This window comes from Leptodactylus fuscus, chromosome 6 (assembly GCF_031893055.1).
Source record: "Leptodactylus fuscus isolate aLepFus1 chromosome 6, aLepFus1.hap2, whole genome shotgun sequence".
Taxonomy (NCBI): Eukaryota; Metazoa; Chordata; class Amphibia; order Anura; family Leptodactylidae; genus Leptodactylus; species Leptodactylus fuscus.
Genome location: NC_134270.1, coordinates 10,177,724 through 10,196,851, shown reverse-complemented (window position 1 = coordinate 10,196,851; position 19,128 = coordinate 10,177,724). Strand labels below are relative to the sequence as shown.

The 19,128-nt window shown below is 45.9% G+C and overlaps 1 protein-coding gene across 1 annotated transcript in view; it reads left to right on the top strand.

Moving 5' to 3' along the window:
- TTYH2 (tweety family member 2) overlaps window positions 1-15,784 on the top strand; it is a 52,771-nt gene extending 36,987 nt beyond the window's left edge. The window contains exons 6-14 of the mRNA XM_075279349.1: window positions 4,767-4,839; window positions 10,055-10,124; window positions 10,202-10,257; window positions 10,332-10,424; window positions 11,265-11,357; window positions 11,438-11,580; window positions 11,688-11,873; window positions 11,965-12,043; window positions 14,521-15,784. Coding sequence (XP_075135450.1) covers window positions 4,767-4,839; window positions 10,055-10,124; window positions 10,202-10,257; window positions 10,332-10,424; window positions 11,265-11,357; window positions 11,438-11,580; window positions 11,688-11,873; window positions 11,965-12,043; window positions 14,521-14,607 — 880 coding nt within the window. The 3' untranslated portion in view covers window positions 14,608-15,784. The remainder of the gene's footprint in view (window positions 1-4,766; window positions 4,840-10,054; window positions 10,125-10,201; window positions 10,258-10,331; window positions 10,425-11,264; window positions 11,358-11,437; window positions 11,581-11,687; window positions 11,874-11,964; window positions 12,044-14,520) is intronic.
- The last annotated feature ends 3,344 nt before the right edge of the window (window positions 15,785-19,128 follow it).

The following is a 19,128-nucleotide window of genomic DNA, read 5'->3' as shown; positions in this document are numbered from 1 at the left end:
TCCATTCAGTATAATACAACAGTCTTGAATTCGCTGACCTATCTTCACATCTGCACACTGGTGTGTCTGTTGTTCTGATCCGTCAGAGGAACTGCTAAAATAGCGGATGGTGCACGACTGACCCCATTGACTGTAATGGGAGCCATTGCTATAAACTGAAATCCCTGGACGAAGAAGTCGCGATTTTCAACAGACGCTGCAACACAGACGTGAATGTAGCCTGAGAGTAAATAGAAGGAATTGCACTCCAAAAAATTTACTTCATGATGCCATAGCCTTAAACTGTTCCAAATTTTTGGTAACCATTATACAAATTTTGCCTGAAAGGGGGGTTATTGCAAGGGCTCAAATTCACAAGAAATTGGGAAGTGTGGTCATGTGTCTATAGAGGTATCCGAAATTAGAAACCAAGGGGCTGAGCTGCAGTACCAGACATGGCCACACGTGCACTGGATGATGTCCCTGTGTTTGGGTGTTCTTAAAGGGGTAGTGCAGGACTCGAAAATATGGCTGCTTTCGTCATCTCAGGAAGCGACATTATGTGCGTTGGTCACATGTCAATGCCACGTCTCCATCTCATTAAGATGAATGGGACTGAGCTGCTGCATGGCCATGTGACAAGCGGACATGTTACTTCCTGAGGAAAAAGAAAGCAGCCATGTTTTCGAGTCCCTCACAACCCCTTTAATACCCCTCACCACACATTAAAGGCCTATCTAATATTCCTAGCCAGGGCTTTAGTTATCACCACTGTCCTTGATGCCCGAAGCAACCAATCACAGCTCAGCTTCCATGTTTGCACAGCAGTATAAGAAATGAAAGCTGAGCTCTGATTGGTTGGTAACATGGACAGCAGTGATACCGCACACAACCTGTGAATAGGCGTGGTGCTGTTTTTTGGAAGAAGGCAGCCATGTTTGTCTAATCCCGTGCAAGCCCTTTGATATCGCCTTGTCATAGAGATGAGTCTGTAACAGACGCTGTGGTTTGGACTTAGCGGCACTAAAAGCAGCAGAGTGCTCGCTCACTATCTCGCTCGCTCTTGTTGTGGCCACTTTCGAGGTAATTAGTCGAAGGAAGACGGTCACCACCGACCAACAAGTCTCCACTGTCTTCTCCATTCCTTAAAGACCCGGGATTATTATTAGCCTTTATGTGAAGATGGCGACGTCTTGTCACACCCTTATAGTGGATTCCATCACTCGTACGGCCTTGGAGGTCATTTTTGACACACAGTATGGTCCCATAGTGGGCGCCATATTACGGATCTGTAACGTGGCCATGTGCATGATCCTCAGGATTCATAACCTTAAAGGGATTCTACCATTAAAACCTTCTTTTTTTTTTTTTTTTTTGTGGATAAGACGTCGGAGTAGTCTTTAGAAAGGCTATTCGTCTCTTCCCCTTAGACGTGGTCTCCGCTGCGCCGTTCCTTAGAAATACTGATTTTTACCAGTATGCAAATGAGAAGTGTCTCCAGCGCTGCCTCCTTCTTCGTCCCCAGCGTCATCTTCAACGTCTTCTTCCAACGCAGGCTTGTAACTTCTAGGCCTTGGGCCTTGAGCAGAGCAAAATGACCACTAACAATACTGTGCAAGCGGCCATTTTCCTGTGGCCTGTGCGCCTGCGTAGTCTGCTCTGCTCAAGGCCCGAGGCCTAGAAGTTACGAGCTTGTGCCAGAAGAAGACATTGAAGATGACGCTGCGGATGAAGATGGAGGCGGCGCTGGAGATACTTCTATGGCAGCGGTGGGGACGCCCCCATTGCTGTTTGAGCTCTGGGCCCCGCCCCCATCGCTGCGAGAGAACTAATTTGCATACCGGTAAAAACCGGTATTTCTAAGGAACGGCGCAGCGGAGACCAAGTCTAAAGGTAAGAGACGAATAACCTTTCTAAAGACTATTCCGACGTCTTATCCACAAAAAAAGAGGTTTTAATGGTAGAATCCCTTTAATTGGGAAAGTTTCCCTCTAAGTATCTTATACAAAGCTCACCATCAGGGGGTAATGGTCATCTCAGAAAGAAGCCCCCCCCTACAGCGAGACTGAGATCCTCCTCCAGTTAAAGCATGATGGGAGTAATACTCTGAATAAAAAAAATTAAAAAAAATCTAAGCTAGTCTACCCTTGATCTTGGACATGTATACTGTGACCCGAATTGCTTCTTAAAGGGGTTGTCCAGGTCCAGAAAACAGGGTTGCTTTTTTCCAAAAAGAGCACCACACCAGGTGTGCCATATTGCAGCTCTTTAATGCAATGGTACACTCACCGGCCACTTTATTAGGTACACCATGCTAGTAACGGGTTGGACCCCCTTTTGCCTTCAGAACTGCCTCAATTCTTCGTGGCATAGATACAACAAGGTGCTGGAAGCATTCCTCAGAGATTTTGGTCCATATTGACATGATGGCATCACACAGTTGCCGCAGATTTGTCGGCTGCACATCCATGATGCGAATCTCCCGTTCCACCACATCCCAAAGATGCTCCTCTATTGGATTGAGATCTGGTGACTGTGGAGGCCATTGGAGTACAGTGAACTCATTGTCATGTTCAAGAAACCAGTCTGAGATGATTCCAGCTTTATGACATGGCATTGCATTATCCTGCTGAAAGTAGCCATCAGATGTTGGGTACATTGTGGTCATAAAGGGATGGACATGGTCAGCAACAATACTCAGGTAGGCTTTGGCGTTGCAACGATGCTCAATTGGTACCAAGGGGCCCAAAGAGTGCCAAGAAAATATTCCCCACACCATGACACCACCACCACCAGCCTGAACCGTTACCGATACAAGGCAGGATGGATCCATGCTTTCATGTTGTTGACGCCAAATTCTGACCCTACCATCCGAATGTCGCAGCAGAAATCGAGACTCATCAGACCAGGCAACGTTTTTCCAATCTTCAATTGTCCAATTTCGATGAGCTTGTGCAAATTGTAGCCTCAGTTTCCTGTTCTTAGCTGAAAGGAGTGGCACCCGGTGTGGTCTTCTGCTGCTGTAGCCCATCTGTAGCCTCAAAGTTGGACGTACTGTGCGGCGTTCAGAGATGCTCTTCTGGCTACCTTGGTTGTAACGGGTGGCTATTTGAGTCACTGTTGCCTTTCTATCAGCTCGAACCAGTCTGGCCATTCTCCTCTGACCTCTGGCATCAACAACGCATTTCCGCCCACAGAACTGCCGCTCACTGGATGTTTTTTCTTTTTCGGACCATTCTCTGTAAACCCTAGAGATGGTTGTGCGTGAAAATCCCAGTAGATCAGCAGTTTCTGAAATACTCAGACCAGCCCTTCTGGCACCAACAACCATGCCACGTTCAAAGGCACTCAAATCACCTTTCTTCCCCATACTGATGCTCGGTTTGAACTGCAGGAGATTGTCTTGACCATGTCTACATGCCTAAATGCACTGAGTTGCCGCCATGTGATTGGCTGATTAGAAATTAAGTGTTAACGAGCAGTTGGACAGGTGTACCTAATAAAGTGGCCGGTGAGTGTATAACATTGCAATACCAGAAGCAACCTGTAGACAAGTGTGGCGCTGTTTTTGAAAGAAAGTAGATGTGATGTCCTCGGTTTCTGTTTTTCTACAGGTGGAGCGGCCTTTATGCAGTCTCTTTACGTTGGTCGATAATCCTATAGAAACTAAATTTAGAAATAAAAGTTAATTATAACTGGACTTGTTAAGTGGAGCCGCCCCCTAATGTGCGATGGGTAAGTCGCGGGCCGGCAGTGTGTATGACCATAATTGCCTTATTATGGAGGAATCCTGGAAACCTTTAGTGTCTCTGGGAAGGAAGACGAAGCAGATAAAGGGTTTGATGGTTTCCATCTGCCGCGGGGTCCTCCTGGGAGTCTCTCATTACCAGCTCCTGTGTCTCGCTGCTTTCACGGGTGCACCCATTGATTTCGGATATTCTTATTCGGGATGTAGTGTGAGAACCAGCGACTAATGGCAGAGGAGCCAGAGATCTGCAGTGCACATGAATAATGGAGCAGCGGGGCAGGGTGAACTCGGACCTCACAGCTGAGATCCAGAAGATAGTGTAGGCATATGTTCTGCAGGTGCTTGACCCAAAAAAAAAAAAAATCTCCCATCCTGGAACGCCAGCGTCTTCACACCACAAGACTCCTTAAAGGGGATGTACAACTTTTTTTAAAAAAAGAAAAAAAAAATTGCTGCTTTTTTTTTACAGAAATAATGCCAAGCTGCAATACCAGCCATGGACAAGAGTGGCGCTGTTTCAGGAAGAAAGCAGCCATTTTTTTTTATTTTTTTTTAATCTTTATTATTGGTCTTGCTAAGTTAAATAGATATACTAATATAGATAGATTTTTTTTTTAATTTTTTTTTTTTAAAGAAAATACATCCTGCAAATTCTCACTCTGGCCGCTTAGCCTAATAATAGGCAGACAATTGCCTATTTTTTTTTTTTTTCTTTTTTGCAGGAGTTACCTCATTTCCATCATAGATAACACCACTGAGCCATCATTACTAATAATAGATTGTGTCACAGCTTTCTCACACTTAACCCTTATCATGGTGTCTATCATACGCCACTATCATACATATATCATTATGATAGACACCGTAAGGGTTAAACACTGACTCCCTGGGGGAGGGCTTGTACACAGCAGCCAATCTGAGCAAGCAGAGCTACAGTAAAATGTATGGGAAGGGGTCAGCCTCTGATGGGACAGAACCAAGCAATAACCATGCTATGTGTATATAGTAATGCAGTATTTTTGCTTTCTCCACCCCCTAGGATGTTGACTTTTGGGCTGATCACCGTGTTATTAAGTTGGGCGTCCTTAGCCCTGGATACCTCTTCTGCAATAGTAAGCAAAGTTTTTCTATGTGCACTGGTGAATTTATTTTTTGTAATATTTGGACCCTGCCAAACTACTGTATGGAAGGCTGTTTTTGATATTGCAGCTCAGTCCTATTTACTTGGATATGTCTAAGCTGCAGTACCAGACACGGCCCATGGGCAGATGTGGCGCTGTTTCCTGAAAAATAAGTCACCATGTTTTTCTAATCACATCTGTGCAGCCATCATCCCTAGTTCTTTTCTGAAGTGGTCACCACTAAACGGGATGCCCTCCAGGAGGCAGTATAGAGCATTCAGTATAGAGAGTACCTAAACTCTTTTTTTTTTTTTTTTTTTTTTTTTTTTTACAGCTGAGGGTTTGTTGCTATACGGTTATTACATATATTTTCTAGCATTAGTATAGGTCGTGTGTAAGGTCACCAGATCAGGAGCGATGACATCTGATGTAGCACATGAGGCGTTTCTCTTGAAGGATCAATTTAAAGGGATCCTATCATTGGATAAACTTTTTTCTCGATAATGTGTCGGAATAGCCTTAAGAATGGCTATTCTTCTCCTAGCTTTAGATGTCATCTCCTCGCTGCCGTTCGGTAGAAAACCGGGTTTTCTTCGGTATGCAAATGAGTTCTCTCGCAGCACTGGGGGCGGGCCCCAGTGCTCAAACAGCACTGGGGGCGTCCCCAATTCTACCAGAGAACTCTCCGGCGACGCCTCCATCTTCTTCAGGAACCCGCCTCTCTGCGCATCTTCTTCCGACCTGAGTTTTCAATTTTCTAGGCGCTGAGCAGAGCAGACTGCGCATGCCTGGGCCACAAGAAAATGGCCGCTTACATTGTAAGCTGTGTAAGTGGCCATTTTCTTGTGGCCCAGGCATGCACAGTCGGCTCGGCCCGAGGCCTAGAAAATTGAAAACCCAGGACGGAAGACAATGCGCAGAGAGGCGGGTTCCTGAAGAAGATGGAGAGTTCTCTGGCGGCATTGGATACGCCCCCAGTGCTGTGAGAGAACTCATTTGCTTCCCAAAGAAAACCCAGTTTTTTACTGAATGGCAGCGCGGAGAATACAACTAAAGGTAGGAGAAGAATAGCCTTTCTTAAGGCTATTTCGACGTGTTATCGAGAAAAAAATGGTATCCAATGATAGGATCCCTTTAAGGGCAACCTGTCGTGTAGAAAATGTCGGCGCCATGTTATAGAGCAGGAGGCGTTGAGCAGATTGATATATCATTTTATGGGAAAATATTCAGTAGAACTTGTCATGTATTCCTTTACCTCTTTTGTTTTTGTAGGCTTAGAAGCAGCCATCTTGTCATGGGGCGGTCCTATCAGTGATTGACAGCTATATCCCCGCCTCCGTGACAAGATGGCTGCCTCTAGAGCCGAGCTATAAATGACTATATGACAGGTTATACTGAATATTTTCCCATAAAACTATATATCAATCTGTTCAGCTCCTCCTGCTCTATAACCTGCCGCCTGAAGATTGGACTTCATGTTCCATCTGAAAGGTTCCTTTAAGGAGTCTCCGCAGCCTCGCTGCGATCCCTGGTATCGGCCGTTTCCTCAGAGTCTTTCCTGATCCATCTGCCCCATCCCGGGAGTGTTAGAAGGTCAGCAGCTTTTCTAGGAGACTCACTTTGTCGTCTCAGGGGAATGCTAAGTGTCCATTTAATTCCAGTCAGACACTTAGCAGAGGTCCTTGATCTTGTCGTCTTTATGGGATGTTGTGATTTATGGGATGGGAGACGAAGCTAATATGAAAAAATAGGGGGAAGAAATGTTGGCTAGGTAAGGTTTTTGTTTTCCAGAGCGCCCCCTCCTGTGTGTCAGATGAACTACAGGTGACATCATTCAATCTATTGCGCTCATCAATCTTTACAATTTCCTTATCTATGACAGGTGGCAGATAAATAAGATTTATATTGGGCCCCATCTGGGGCGGGGGGCCCTCTCCTATATCCCTAAGTGGATCATGTCACCCCAGGGCCGCACGTCACAAGTCTGTAATGAGCCGCCATTGTCATGTTGTCCCCGGGGAGGCGGCGGGGACCATCTGGGGGAGAAGTCTTGAGATGTATTGATTGCACAGAAGACCTTCAGCCGGGACATTAGTTGGATTATCAATTAAGTGATTACAGCTCCGGAGGACGGCCCACTAAAAGCAGCCGCAGTCATTGGTCTGCGTGTGTACATGCTGGTCTTATTGCGACATTATAGTGTTCTGCTATGGTTGTATTAAAATTTATTGCCCAAGCTTTCGCATGAATGATGGTCATAATGGAAGGGTGGGGAGGGGAGAAATTTAGTCGCTGACTAACGGCAAGAAAGCTGCCTGTGTACAAAGGCATTCGTTTTCCATATTCTTCTGTCATTTCAACCCAAGTTATACCGCCATCCTGCACCAAAACCATACTCTTATAGATACAGTCCATATAATACATTCGTATAGTGTTCATATGATATGCAATATCCAAAAAATACCAACATAATACTGCCATATAGTGCCATAACAATACACAGTCCATATAATACAACCACGTAGTGTCCATATAATATGCAACATCATAACATTACTGTGCTATGCAGACGATATATTACATAATCCAGCATCTAAATAAACCTACATAATGGCAAAACTGTACTGCTGTATACGACCAAGAATATAGAACCGTATAGTGTACAAATAATATACCACCATATAATATTAATGTTATACTACCATATAATGCCAAAACAATATTGCAATATACAGCCATCTTATAATCGGATATACATCAGCTAAGTATTCCCCACATAATACTGCCATATATTAGCTAAAACTATTCTGCCATATACTGGCCTCTATAATACAACTACAAAGGACCCAAATCATAAGCAGCATCCGCATAATACAACCATATAGTGCGCCTGGGATATGCAGCATCCATATAACACCCACGTAATACTGACATATAGAGTCAAAATCATACTGTGCCCATATATTACGTCTTTGAGCATCTCCATAATATCCATAGAACAGGAAAACAATACAGCTGTATATGACTTATAAAATACAACCATATATTGCACAACCAAATATAGCCATATAGGGCCCAAATAATATGTAGCATCAAAATAATACCTACATAACACTGCTATATTGTGCTATGCAGCCGATATAATACATCCAGCATCAAAACATACTGCTGTATACAACTCACAAAATACAACCATATACTGCACATAATACTGCCATATGGCTAAACAATAATGCTACGTACAGTCCTATAGTCTCCTAATACAAACATATAGTGCCCATAGGATAAAAGTACATCAGTATAATGCCATATAGTGTCCATCTCCTATACCGCAGCAATATTATATCTGCAGAATACCGCCATATACTGTAGTTCCAAATATGGGAACACATTGCTAAATATTACAATGTGGTTTTAGTTTAATTTATGGGATTTAGAAATGGTCCTGAGATCTGCCCATTTTGCCACCCCCTCCTTGTGTACATAGTCCGGCCCGGCCTGCTCCATTCTCATTCTATGCATCAGCCCTTAAAGGAGCCTTTTCAGAAGAAATTTATTAAAGAAAAAAAAAGAAAAAAAAAGAAAGTCCTCCTGTTGTACAATAAAAATGTGAAAACTGTACTTCAATATCTTACTTCTAGCCTGAGATACAACCACTGAAAGCTGTAGGCCAGAAGCCTGAGGCTGCACCACTGAGACTCTAATGTCCTCTTCTGATTTGTTATTGGTTTTTGTGGAGACTTTATTTACATAGTGATTTCTACCCACAAAAGATCTCCATGATAACATTGCACCTCACCAGTATCAGAAGAGGACATGTTGTTATCCGAATCTCTCAGTAGTGCAGCCTCAGGATTGAGGCCTGTAACTTCAAATAACCATATCTCGGCCTGGAAAGAAGATATTTAGAAACGGTTTTCACATTATTAATCTGTATAAAGGGCTTATTATATCTAATAAGTCTCCTTCAAGATGTGGTCAAGTGCAGATCTGCATACTCCGACCCATCACGTTGCGTATGCAGAACATGACACCAGCGCGGAGGTGCCTGGCAGCGAACGTTCATGGCAGCGTAATGTTTTATCGATACAGGCTCTGTTCTTGGATTCCTCCGTTGTCTAATCTCAGCTTTGACCCTTCTCCGATTCCTCCAGTCGTTCTTAATTGAATTTCTTGGTTTTCTCGCGTTCCGGCCTTCCCCCCCATCTTTGCCTGATTTGCGCATTATATTCTTATCTCCACGGTTATGAGGCAGGTGCGCGGTACAGAGGTGGATGGAAATGAATAGTGACATTGATTCTTATTAGAGGGCGGCCACGGGGGAAATAGGATTCTGCGCCACATCAGGGAGGGCGCCTTGTCTCGTCTCGGGTGCGGTTTAGTATGGAGTCTCTTAAGAAGAATCTCTCTCGTCTTCTGTCTGCTCTGGTTTTGTAAATGCGTCCCCATACAATAGCAATTCTATAGAATTTTTTTTATTAAAAATCTGTATTGTGTTCCTCTGTTGTTCTTCCTGGAAATATATCAATGGGTGCGTTTTTCATTCTCTTTGTGAATGGGATATATCTATACACTGTACAGACTGTGTAGGGACACGCCCAATTGACAGGTAGAAGGATAAGGACATGTGATGCAGCTGTGTCCAAAGCGCCGCCTACCCGCAATTGCCATGAAAGCCTCAGTTTTACCTGCGCCCAGATGGACAGGTCTTTGCGGCTCCGACCGCATCATGTCACCAAAATGTTAACGCGAATTATCAATTTATATAGAAATTTCCCAGAGGAGCAACAGAGGAACGATACAACATATAATTTCTAACAAAACCTATTCCAGCATTGTTGTTCAGTGGCACATACAAGTATCTAGTAAGACGGACAATTCTGAGCCCGATGGAGTGTTGTCCCTCTGTTGTTATTCCTGGAAATGTATTAACAAATTGACATCTGGGTGTTACCATACACTTAGTCAGTAGAACACATTCAGTCCATGCTGACCATGATTGTGCCGGGACTAAATGTCAGGTTTATTTTGTCTTTAATACGTTTCCAGGAGGAATAAATGAGGAATGCTGGAAAAAATGAGGCTATAAAATTGCAATTTTTTATGCTAAAATGGATGCGTCCAATTTACAGTATATTTCGGCGTTATTACTGGGAAAGCTGGGTGATCACCAGTATAACCACTAACCCTTAACCCTGTCTTGTAGGGCACCAGTGACTTCTGCGTGGCACCGGACAAGTTCATCATGAACATGACACAAGATCAGATCAGTGGAGGTAACGCCCGTCCTAGTCGGACTACACGTGCCATGAGGCCGCTCGTGGTGCCCACTAACCCCGTTCTGTCTTTCCAGAGGTCGTCCATTATTACCTGTACTGCAGCCAAAGCCTGAAGAATCCCTTCCAGCAGGTACGTAAAGAAGACCCCCGACTCTACGTCACCGCACACCGGCACCTACATTAACCCCCCGTCCTTCTCTCTAGGCCTTGAACGTCTTCCAGAAGTCGCTGACCACCATGCAGATCCAGATACAAGGCTTACTGCAGTTTGCCGTACCCATATTTCCCACTGCCCAGGTGAGGACCCAACTTTTTGGCAGTTTTTATGTGTGTGTGTGTGGAGCCACCACTAGGGGGAGCTAGCATTGTATTCAGTGGGGTCAGTCCGGGTGTCCATACCGAAATCTACATTTTCTTTTTGAATTTTACCTCATTTATATGACGGACAGAGTTACAATAGAAGATAACACCTCTATAGATAACACCACTGAGCCATCATGACTAGAGATGAGCGACGACTATTCGAAACGGCAGTATCAAATAGCACGCACCCATAGGAATGAATGGATACAGCCGGGCCGGCGTCCTGCCGCTTAACCCCCTACGTGCCGACCGCTCCCATTCATTTCTATGGGTGCACGCTAATCGAAGCTGCCGTTTCGAATAGTACTCGTTCATCTCTAGTCATGACATCACTACTGACATCAGATGATGTCACAGCTTATCTCCTCCCCCCTCCCGGAACAGAAAACTTTCCCTTAGACCTCAACGAGTCTATTGCAGCCTATGACCATGACTGTACTGTAAAGCAGATCACTAAATGCTGTTCACAGAGCGGAGGAGAAGCTCAGACAAGATGGCCGCCCCCATAATCCTGGACGGAAAATAGAATAAAAAATCGACAGAAATTGAAATGTATAAATTTCACTATGTAGATGGGATCTGAGTGCTGCCCCTAGTGGTGGTCAGTGGCATTGCAGAGGCAGATTTTTCCATTATATAACACAATAGGTTTTTGTGCGGTGACCCCGCGGGGTGTTTGTTACTAAATAATAGACAGTAAATAGAGATTTCGTTGCAATGTATTTTACCTGATCCCGTTCCTCTAAACAACGCCGTGCCTCGTATTTCTTCCAGAAAGATCTACAGGGCATCCAACTGCTGCTGAACACGTCGGAGTCTAACCTGCACCAGCTCACCGCCCTGCTGGACTGCCGGGGACTACACAAGGTACGGAGGGGCCGGGTCACGTCCAATAATCCGGAATATCCCATAATCTGGTAACCTGACGTGTTCTGTCTCCGCCCCAGGATTACTTGGAGGCTCTGATCGGCATCTGCTATGACGGGGTTGAGGGGCTTCTGTACCTCGGCCTCTTCTCTATTCTGGCGGCGTTTGCCTTCACCGCCATGGTATGTGCCGTGCCGCAAGCCTGGAAGCATCTGGTCGCAAGGTGAGATTTTGCGTTGGCTGTCATTGCACCATTGTCCTCAAGGGGGCAGCACATGGCAGGGGAATTTAGGAATTGTACTTCAAGGAATTCTCTCATCTTTATTTCAGAGACAGAGATTACAACGACATTGATGAGGAGGACCCCTTTAACCCGCAGGCGCGGCGCATAGCGGTGCACAATCCCAACCGGGGGCAGCTGAGGAGTTTCTGCAGCTACAGCAGCAGTTTGGGCAGCCAGGCCAGTCTGCACCCGCCGGGCCAAACCATCTCCAATGCCCCCGTTGCCGAATACATGTAAGTGGTTGCAGAGCTGAGTTTGTCATCTGGTCCCGTCCATGGTGGGTTCGGATGACCCCTTTAACGTGTCTTCTCCTATCTCTTGCAGGAACCAGGCAGCTCTCTTCGGTGGTAACCCTCGCTACGAGAACGTTCCACTGATCGGGAGAGGATCGCCCCCACCCACGGTACGCTGGGCCTCTGAATCCAAATCCTTCTTGTAGATGACTACTATGGTCACGAAAAGGGGCAGTCCCATGTAAGAATATTGTGTATGGTTCGATCCGGCCCATCATGATATTCCTGGTATATAGTTAGAATAGCGCCACCTGCTGTTTATATGAATAGCTTTTAGTGCGTCCACCTCCATAAATGTGCCGGGGTGGTTGCACATGCTCAGTCTTGCCTCTCTGTGCTGTGCGGAGTCGGCTGTTTCCGAAGCTGCGGCGTCTTCTCTGCTTGTCATAGGGGGCGCTGCAGATATGATGAAAAAGACAGAGAAAAAAAATCCCTCTGTATACTGGAGCAAAGCGAGACGAGACTGAGCATGTGCGGCCACCTCATTTACTACGATGGACACAGGAAAACTGTTCAAAATAAACAGCAGGTGGCGCTGTCCTAAAAATATTCCCGAAATAAGTGTAAAAAACAAAAAAAAGTGTCCAGAATTTTGGGCTTTAAACAATATTATACATGGGACGATCCCTTTAAAGCAGTGCAGGATGGTGTAGGAAGCCGTCACTGTCCGAGCGCTGTATCTAAGCACCCCGACCCAGGCAGAGCGGACTGTTGGATCCTTGGTATCTACAGCCTGCCCTAACCATCTCCAGTTTTGTGTCCGTGGGTTGCCCATGATACAGTTCAGTCAGATTCAAGTGACTATGGCTGAGGTGCAGTACCGCGTGTAACCTATGGACAAGGGTGGCGCTGTTTCTAAAAGGAAGCAGCCATGTGGCCCCATGGGCTTTGAGGGCAATTTACCCATGTACATTGGTCTGAGTAGTAAAGGTTCAGAGTAATGAGGGGGCGCAGAGGTACAACACCTTGTCACAAAAATCGGAATCCTGCCGCAAGGCGACGTGAGTCCTGCCAGGCCCGCTAGTCTAGTGTATGATGTCAGGGGTGATAAGCCGCTGCCAGAGGCGTCCCCCATTCCACCACACATGCACTCTTAGGTGAGCCAGGCATGCAGTTGTATCTGGGGTGAATAGTTGACGGTCGCAGTGCGGCGCTCCGGCCGCCTCCTTGTACCCTATAACGCTCCATATCTCGGCCGCCATTATTAATCAGATTTGCTGCGACCCCCTTTACGACCCCAATGACAATGTACCCGGTGTCGGCCACAACCAATGATGTCATTTAGGAGCCAAATACGTTTTCGTTTTTTAATTCCTTTTGATAAAATTTTGATTTCTCCACCGATTTGCCGCCGTTCTCCTGTATTCTGCCGCCTGCTAATCCATCTTTTGTTTTTGCATGCTTGTGTTGGAGCTTTGTAATGTAAAAAACGTAAGTTGTATCATTGTCTGTAATGTCCATGTGTCTCCCCCCGTCCACCCCACACAGGTGCCTGCGTCTTTAAATATCTCTGAGCGATTTCAGTCTGACATGCAATATTAGTGGACAATGAAGTCTATGGAGAGGGGAAGATGAGAGAGACCGAGATAGGAGACTGTTTCTGCCCAGTGGTGTTGTCAAAGAGAACGGTCTCTCTGCTTTGAGCTCTTCTCCTCTTCCTCCCCCTCTCCGTAGACTTCTATTGTACAGATTTGATCAGTGGCAGAAGGAGATGAAAAACTGAAGACACGGGCACTTTTCTGTATTATAAAGTTTGTTCCCTTGACCCGTCCTATGGATTTATGAAGCAAAAAAGTTAAAGCCTTCTTTAACACTTTAAATTCTGGTTGACTGCAGGGCCACTAGGGGGAGCTCTCTAGATATACTGTATATATATTATAGCACTGTGTAACATGTATGCAGCGGCTCCCCCCATTGGATGTTACATTCAGCACATATAGCGACCGATGATTTTACATAGGACTGCAGCTGCGAGGTCTGAAGATGATGACGGAGCACTTCCTTAGCCCGGGGTGTTTCCTCGGCCGTACAGGAAGGATTACGTCCCCATCGCCTCCTGTTCATTAGCTGCTCCATTAATTATATAGGGCGGTTAAGTGCTGTGGTTTTCGCGGAGTTAAGGAGAGCATTACGCAGCAGAGTAGCCTGCAGTGTACGCCGCTCTAAGAGGGATAGATCACCAGCCACTTACCAAGGCCTAAACCCAATATCCACCTCACCCACCTGGGGATGCACTTATATACCTGCAGGGAGGGGGGCACTAGTCGTCCATCAGGGTGCTGGGTGAATAGCCGATCCTGTATAGAGGGGTGGGAGGGACTGACCATACACCCCAAACATCATGACCACCAACAAACCCCTTGTAAAGTGTTTACCACCAGGGGGCGCTCACTGCATTCAGATTTCTGTAGATGACATATATCTATACTCAGGAGCTCCCCCTAGTGGTAGCAGCATACAGCCAGAATTCTAGCAATCTTCGTTTTCCTGCAGGGCCCCTGTGATATATGTGTACGCTCCGCCCTATGTCTTGTGTCTGTACGTTATATACTTCTAGAAGCTGATGGTTCTTCTATTTTCTTTCTAGTATACTCCCAGTATGAGGGCGACCTACCTCTCCGTCAATGAAGAGCCAAACGGTATTTACATGCAAAGCAACGACTATCCAGCTTAGACTCCTCCCCCTTTCTGCCGATGGTACAGCCTGTGGCCACTTCCCCTCCTGCCAAGAAGAGACTGCAATAATGTTTGGCTGATAACAGGGAGTAACAGTGCACAGGCCTGTTGGACCAGAGGAAAAGCCTTCCCTACACTGGAAAAAGAAGACTGGACTACAATCATATAAGGAGGACCTTTCACCTCCTCCACCAACTCAAGCTTTTTTTCATCCTTTAATAGGCGCCGTTCCACTGATTCCGGCGCAGTTGGAATTTTCTCTCTAGCCCCCACCGTTCCTGAGCAATCAGTGCAGTTAGATATGTTAACTAGACTTCCTAATGTCTAGTGGGTGGTGTCAGGCAGAGGGGGCGTGACTCAGAGCTCTTACAGTGTCTGCCTCTGATTGGACAGTGTCAGAGAGCACAGAACCACGCCCCTTGCTTGCTCCTGTCTGACATCACCCACTTGTTGTTAGGGAGTTTAGACATCATAACTAACTGCATCAATTACTCAGGAACGGTGAGGGCTAGAGAAAAAATTCCAACTGCTCTGTGATCTGTGGCGGGGGCATATTAAGGGGTGCAAAAATTGGAGCTAGTGGAGGTGGTGAAAGGTCCTTTTTTAAGTCTGAATTTGGGGTGTAGGACTTTTTTTTTGGGAGGGGATGGAGGGGGTTACATCTTCCCAATTTTTTTTAACTTTTGGCAAAACATACAAAGAATACTAGACTAGAAACACTACAACTCCTTTATAGGTTTGTATATACACCCCTTCTTTCCTGTATATACACCCCGCCCTAAAGTGGTTCATAAAAAGTGACTGAGGTCTAAGAAGCTTGGCTCTCCGGAGCCACCTGCTGGCCGGCTGGGGTAAAGCCACTGAACTGTATTTTATTTTTATTTTAAATGTAAATGTATCAGTACTGCAGGGGCTCGGGAAACCCCACAACATCTGAAACGGAGTTAGCCCTGTATATTTTTTATGTCCATCGCCCACTGGGTTTTTACTGTCTCCGCTGACCGCAAGCAAGGGGGGTGAAGCTGCATAGACCGAGATATGGCGAGACTTGTATTGTTTTTACTTGTTTAAAAAAAAAAAATGTTGCCCAATTTTTTGGGGCATCTGCTTTATTTTTTATTACGTACAACTTGTCTTTCTTCCAACCCCTGGAAATAAACTGATTACGACTGTAATGTTGTCTATGGTGATTTTTGGGGGGATGAGGTAGAAATGCTAAAATTAAAAAAAAAAAAAAAAAAAAAAAAAGGACCTGCAGTACCTAATACAGCCTGTGGACCAAGGTGGCGCTGTTTGTGAAAAAAATTTAATCTTAAGGGTAATTCCAGACAAAATCGGTATAGGGATCAACGGTGGCAAATATATTCCTTAAAGAAGATCGTATGGAATTAGAGAGATTCTTATGTTGCGTCTCAAGAGCAGAACTCAGTGAATGCAGCCTACATGAAATCCAGACTGTAACAAGTGACATGAGCCTCACAAAGCCATACTCCAATCACATCCAAAGCCCTTACTAGGAATTGGGCAGTTCTGCACTGACAGATCTCACCTTACCACAGAGCATTGTAAGAGTTTTGAGCACAGCTTTGGATGTGACTGGAGTATAAAATTCCATTTCCATGAACATGCTTTGTATAGACCCTGAACCGGCAAAAGCTGCAGGGAGAGGTTACATCATGCAGCCTAGGATTCTAGCAAAATTTTCAATGCAGCTTTGGGTGTGACTGGAGTATAAATGACTGTCCCCATCAACACGGCACATCATTTGCAGCTTTTTCTGGCTCAGTATTTATACAAAATATGTCCTGTGTTGATGGAGATGGTCATTTATACTCCAGTCACATCCAAAGCTGCATTCAATATTCTGCTAGAATCCTAGGCTGCATAATGTAACCTCTCCCCGCAGCTTTGGCGGGTTCAGCATCTATACATGGTATGCTCTGCTTTGCTGGATACAGTATTCTATACTCCAGTCACATCCAAAGCTGCAATCAAAATTTTGCTAGATTACTAGTGTATAGCAGGTCATTACAGCTTTTTCTGGCTCAGTATTTAGACAATGACATGCTAGACACTAGAAATCTAGCACAATTTTGATTGCAGCTTTGGATGTGACTGGAGTATAGAATACTGTATCCAGCAAAGCATGCTCTGTATAGATGCCGAACCAGCCAAAGCTGCGGTGAGATGTTACATCATGCAGCCTAGGATTCTAACAGAATTTTGAATGCAGCTTTGGATGTGACTGGAGTATAAATACTGCCTCCAGCAGCGCAAAGCAAACTCTGTACAAACTCCAAACCGGCAAAATCTGCATTGAGATGTAAAGTCATGCACCCTAGCAATGTAATACATTTTCAAACGCAGCTTTGGATGTGACTAGAGTATAGAATACTGTATCCAGCAAAGCAGATAGATGCTGAACCAGCCAAATTTGCAGTGAGATGTTACATCATGCAGCCTAACATTTTAACAGAATTTTGAATGCAGCTTTGGTTGAGACTGGAGTATAAATACTGCCTCCAGCAGCACAGAGCAAACTCTGTACAAACCCCAAACCAGCAAAAACTGCAGTGAGATATAAAGTCATGCATCCTCGCAATGTAATACAATGTTGAATGCAGCTTTGGATGTGACTGGAGTATAAGATGCAAGCAATTCCTGTAAGTATTCCGAATCTTCAGCTTCACCCCGCTGTTGCCTTTGCCCCAATACCCGGGATCTTCTCTTATTGTCTACGGGAACAGGATTTGACAGCGAATAAAACCGTCCATTAGCGTTCTTCGTGACTCTAGTTCTTCCAATGCTGCAGTGAGAATAATGCAACAAAATAATGATTAGGGAGGAAATCCAAGATATTGTGCAAAATGATTCGCCATATGGATAATACATAGCACCCAGCTTTCCCACACACAGACCAAGTGGAGGACTACTACACCCATTGTCTACGCCCCAAATCCCAGAGGTGGTGATATCTCTGTAGGTGGGAGGAGGGGCAGACAAGCACAGGATTTGATCCCAGGACCCCAGCGCCGGGGGCCTCCGTGTCTCACCACAAGGAGAGGGGTAATTGGTAGTGACAAGCCGTCAGCTCCGAGACTGGATACAGGATGAAGAGGCAACAATGGAAGTCAGAGGGGAGGGGTCACGGGGCGGAGAGCGCCCCCCACATACCAGCAGTCACATGACCTGCATTGTCTTCTGAGTATTAGCAGCCCCATAATGTGACCCCGTAATGTGGGAGCTGCGGCCCCCTAAACCAGTGACATCCCATAGGAGTAAGTCACAGCCCCCCCATAACAATGTCATAGACCGCAATAACAGCGATGGCCATGGCGCCCCACTAACAGTGATCTAATGACCGTGCTAACTACAGTACCCCCAGAAATGTCATAGTGACCCCATAACAGTGACCGCAACGTCGTCCTATAACATTACTAACCATAGTGACCCCATAATAGTGACCGCAACGTCGTCCTATAGCATTACTATCCATAGTGCCCCCATAACAGTGACCGCAACGTCGTCCTATAACATTACTATCCATAGTGACCCCATAACAGTGACCGCAACGTCGTCCTATAGCATTACTATCCATAGTGCCCCCATAATAGTGACCGCAACGTCGTCCTATAGCATTACTATCCATAGTGCCCCCATAATAGTGACCGCAACGTTGTCCTATAGCATTACTTTCCCCCTACGCCCAACAGCAGCACAACTGGGGTATTCCTGCCCCTATGAGCTGTTAGGACAGGTGGAATTTTTAATTACCTAACAGCTTTTGACCTCTATAAGAGGCCGGAAGACCTGCTCCTCCCTTGTGTTTTTTTCTGTCCTGTGGGACAGGACAGGTGGTCAGGGGGGGAGCAGATGTTCTGACCTCCTATAGGGGTCCACTACTCTCCCCCACCGGTACCTGACAGCAGAAGATCTTTTTCTGGACATCCTCTTTTTTCAGCAGAGGTCCCCTTCTCCTGGCGGGGACCCTGCCGGCTCGTGCACGCTCCTGTCCGGCTGGCGCGCCGGGTCGTGGCTTTCCCCTAGGAACGCTAGACCTAGGAACCTTTCTTAGGTTCCTCCGGTCCGCCATCTAACAGGGTCCGCCGCACATGTGCAGTGCGCGGGTCTTGCGGCGGACGGGAAGAGAACAACCCCTAGACACGAGCATTGCACGGTAGTTCGGGAGGGGGGTCCCCCGGTCCTGGGGACCATACCTGGGTCAGATCCCCCTCCCCCTGTCTTCTCCCCTCCCCTTTTTTTTCAGGAGATTCTGGCTCCGTTGTAGCCCCTACCCCTTGGGCGGGGCTCCGGGCAAAACCCCACCCCCTGGCCTATTTAAGTCCCCTTAGAGCTTCAGTTAGTGCTTGTCGCTCCGGTTGCAAGCACATCAGTTGGTGAAGCTCCCTGGTCAATTTCTGTGCTGGAGAACTGTCTTCATTGACTAAGAATGTCTTCTTCTTCTTCCACTGTTCCGCCTAGAAGGAAGGCTACTTCCAAAAGGAAGCATCTGGCGTGC